The following is a 2,395-nucleotide window of genomic DNA, read 5'->3' as shown; positions in this document are numbered from 1 at the left end:
CTGCAATTTTGCTTCTAGTACCTTAAGGATGTTTAGATTTTTTTTAAACTGTGTACATTTATAACATGTTATAATTATAGGTTGTTAAAAAAAAAAAATTTCCCCCTCTTTCCCCAAATATCAGCACAGTGCAATTTTTTTTTAATACAAAAGTGCAATAAATAAAATGTCAGTAAGCTTTGTGAAACACACAGTGGTGTTTTGTCACTGAATGAATTGGCGATTTTGAACAAATCATTTAAATAAATGATTCAATGATGTGGTTTTGTTTTCATATTTAAAGTTTTTAATCATTTAATATTTCTATATTCAACATTTTAAAGCATTCTTGCAGCATTATTTAGGTCATTGTAATTACAACATAAATTCATTCATGCCACCTCTGAGCTGCATTAAACATTAGGTGTGTAAATACACCCAAATGCTACTTTAGATGCAGCTTGTGTGCCACTATGGCAGTACAAAGATGGATTTTGTTGATATTGACTGAGTTCTTTCTTTTTTTTTATTCTTTCTTCAGAGCTACTATGGCTTTACCCATCTCTAGGAGGGACAGTTTTTTGGAGAAGGAGGCCATGTTCAGGGACTCAGGAGGAGCTCTGACACAGCAGCCTTCACTTGATAACGGGCTGGACGGACCGTATCCCAGCGCTGCAGGAAAACTGGAGCAGGTCAGAGGAGAATTGGGAACTTCGCTGGGGAAAACTGTCCTTCAAAGAATGTTTAAAAATTCTAGAGTACATATTATGGTCATTCTTCTGAAACAAAGCACTATAGATCATGTTAGCTCTGTTCCAAAACACAGTGACATACTTACATGTACAGCACAACATTTAAGGCACAAGAATCTCTATAAACTGAACCTATCCTTTACATTCCCTTCTACAAAGCAATTGCATTTTGTACTGGTCTTGCACATTCTGAGTGATTTTTCTTGGTCCTAAAGAGTAATAAAGAGAAATGAGTAACATCTAATACACTTAAATCCTGTCTCACCACGGCAGGTTTTGGATTAATGCATTTGAGAGAGTCCTGTGCTATTGGAGAGCAGCAAGTAGAATCAGTGATAGTTTGAATGTAGAGAGCCTTAGTAATCTATCCCACTGCACACACTGACCCCACTCACCCTGAGAGTGACCTCTGACCTCTGAAGAAACGGGGAAAATCAGTTCCATTACTCTCATGCCTGCAGTGCTGTGTGAGCTTATAGTTAAGCAAATGTGTATGTTAGGAATAAGATGATTTTACGCCTATTTGATTGCTTAGATAATATTTACACTAGCATTTACACTACCTTTTAATTTGATTGCTTAGATAACATTTAGATTAGCATTTACACTACCATTTAAACGTTTTGGGTCAGTATGATGTTTTTTTAAATGAAATTAATACTTTTATTCAGCAAAAGTGCATTAAATTGTTAAAAAGTGACAGTAAAGACCTTTATAATGTTACACAAAATTTATATTTCAAACAAATGCTATAAAATAAATTAAAATCCATAAAAATGTATCATGATTTCCACAAAAATATTAAGGAGCACAACTGTTTTGTTATTAAAATACAGTAGATAACAGTTATAATAAATGCAGCATTGGTGCACTTAAGAGAATTACATGTAAATAAATAAATACAAATCTTACTGACTTTAAACTTTTGGTGTAATTTTCATAATGTGACATTTCCAATTAAAACCAAATTATTTTAGCAGGTAATTACGTTTTGGACAGAACTTGATTTTATCTGGATTTTATTTGGTCGGAAATATGCTGAGCTAGTGTATTATTAGGCAATAGCATATTGATTACTTAAACCAAAAAAAATTTCAGAGGTGGAAACAAATCATACATTTTGATTAATGATTCTTAAAACAATCCTTTTCTTAAAGGGTTAGTTCACCCAAAAATGAAAATTATCTTGCGATTTGCTCACCCTCGAGGCATCCTAGGTGTATATGACTTTATTCTTTCAGACGAATCCAGTCGGAGTTATATTAAAAATGATCCTGGCTCTTCTAAGCTCTATCATTGCAGTGGGTGGGTGTTTCTATTTAACAGTCCAAAAGACGTCAAATAAAGCACACGCATGTATAATAAAAAAGTGCCTCACACGGCTCCAGGACGCGAATAAAGGCCTCCTGTAGCGAATCCATGCGTTTTTGTAAGAAAAATATCCATATTTCAAATGTAATAAACACTTTTCTCTCACTTCTGCTGACTGTCGTATGCGGGAGCCGTTACGGCGGATGACGTAGGACGTACGTATGTGTTGCACGCGCGCCTCTGAGATATGCTAGTCTCGCGAGTTTGTTTACAGGTGCAAAGGAAGCAAAGTTTGCTTACTTTAGCAAAGGAAAACCAGTCTCCTCTTGGCTTATAATGAAATCATCTGACAT

The 2,395-nt window shown here is 34.9% G+C and overlaps 1 protein-coding gene across 1 annotated transcript in view; it reads left to right on the top strand.

Annotated features, from left to right (window-relative positions):
• Window positions 1-2,395, top strand: part of LOC107573573 (unconventional myosin-XVI-like) — a 120,532-nt gene that overhangs the window by 9,207 nt on the left and 108,930 nt on the right. The window contains exon 4 of the mRNA XM_016260004.1: window positions 521-671. Within this exon, the coding sequence (XP_016115490.1) occupies window positions 521-671 (151 nt within the window). The remainder of the gene's footprint in view (window positions 1-520; window positions 672-2,395) is intronic.

This window comes from Sinocyclocheilus grahami, unplaced genomic scaffold, assembly GCF_001515645.1.
Source record: "Sinocyclocheilus grahami isolate Dianchi unplaced genomic scaffold, SAMN03320097.WGS_v1.1 scaffold1979.1, whole genome shotgun sequence".
Taxonomy (NCBI): Eukaryota; Metazoa; Chordata; class Actinopteri; order Cypriniformes; family Cyprinidae; genus Sinocyclocheilus; species Sinocyclocheilus grahami.
This window is presented reverse-complemented; position numbering and strand designations above follow the sequence as displayed.